Consider the following 1,280-nt stretch of genomic DNA (forward strand, 5'->3'; position numbering starts at 1 on the left):
TCCGTGGTGAGCAAATCACTTCCAGGCAGCTCTTTGGAAAGGCTGCTGGGAGCCCCGGATGGGTCCGCAGGCTCTTGCGACACTGTGCAGGGCAGGACGGGGAGCAGGGATGGGAGTAGGAGCCAGCAGAGAGGGCCAGCGGGTCCCGTGCTTTCTGCAGGGGACGGCCAGCAGCACACCAGAACTTAAAGCCGCTCTGGATGCCCCGAGTTGCTGCTTGTAGGATCCAGGGCGAGGGGGAAGCTGCCTTTCTGCTGCTCCGAGTTTTGGCTCTGAGGAAGGCAGGCCAGCCAGGGCTGTTGCTTCGCGCTGTGTGTCTCCAGCTAGGCTTTGCGCTCTGATTTTCTGCCGTGGGCTCGCCTTACCAGTGTCTCCTGGCCCGTGTTGCAGTGGGTTAGGGGCGTGTTCTTTCCCACATGCCGTGTGTCAGCTTAACCCCATGTCCCCGTGCTCAGCGTTCCTGCAGCAGAAATTGGCGCAGGGATGCTCTTTGTTCCTCTCTTCCCGCTGCCGATCTCATCTCCTTCTCTGCCTTTCCTCTCCCCAGAAGTCGGAGTGGGGGAATGATCATGGATCCTCTCCGATCTGGCATCCCACAGCCCGGCATTGACCCGTCGTCAGGCATCCCAGGCCGGCTTCCCCCGGGAGCAGTTCCACCGGGCGCCAGATTCGACCCCTTTGGCCCATTAGGGGCTGGCAGATCCAGGTAGGTTCTCACTGTGTCTGTGCTCGGGGCTGCCCCTGGATCTCCTGGCTCATCCCTGTTGCTGCAGGACTGAGATCTCTCTTTCTGGTTTGACTCTGCTCTGAATTTCTTTTCAGGCCGGATCCCGACCACCTTCCCCCTCCAGGCTACGATGACATGTTCATGTGAGGAGTTGCTGCGTGGCTTCTTATGGCTGCGGCCAGAGCAGTCTCCTGGGAAGCAGGGGCGCTTTCTCCTCTCCAGTCCCCGTTGGGTGGATTTTGATTTTTTCAGCAGCGTTTTTCTCCCCACTCGGGGCCACTTTCCTGTGTCAGACCAGCTATAAAGATTTCCCTGCCGAGAGGAGGCAGTAGGTCCATTTCTTTCCATGCTCCTCTGGCCGTTTGCGCCCAGCTGAAGTGGTCCTGCCTGTTGTGAGGCAGCAGTGTGGGTTGCGGCATTTCGAGAACGACCTGGGCCCTGTGGGGTTTCATCCTTTGCTTGTCTGGGGTGGCACTGCCTTTGCTGCTGGGTTGGTGCTGAGGAGGGAGCTGGCTTCTTGCTGCTCCCATGCTGGGGAGCTGCCATAGCCTCA

At 59.7% G+C, this 1,280-nt stretch overlaps 1 protein-coding gene across 1 annotated transcript in view; it reads left to right on the forward strand.

The window, feature by feature from the left end:
* PSMF1 (proteasome (prosome, macropain) inhibitor subunit 1 (PI31)) overlaps positions 1 to 874 on the forward strand; it is a gene marked incomplete at its 5' end in the record, with an annotated part of 4,593 nt that extends 3,719 nt beyond the window's left edge. The window contains 2 exons of the mRNA XM_009877826.1: positions 548 to 706; positions 823 to 874. Of these exons, the coding sequence (XP_009876128.1) occupies positions 548 to 706; positions 823 to 874 (211 nt within the window). The remainder of the gene's footprint in view (positions 1 to 547; positions 707 to 822) is intronic.
* Between the last annotated feature and the right edge of the window lie 406 nt (positions 875 to 1,280).

The sequence above is a fragment of the Apaloderma vittatum genome, unplaced genomic scaffold (assembly GCF_000703405.1).
Source record: "Apaloderma vittatum isolate BGI_N311 unplaced genomic scaffold, ASM70340v1 scaffold33971, whole genome shotgun sequence".
NCBI lineage: Eukaryota > Metazoa > Chordata > Aves > Trogoniformes > Trogonidae > Apaloderma > Apaloderma vittatum.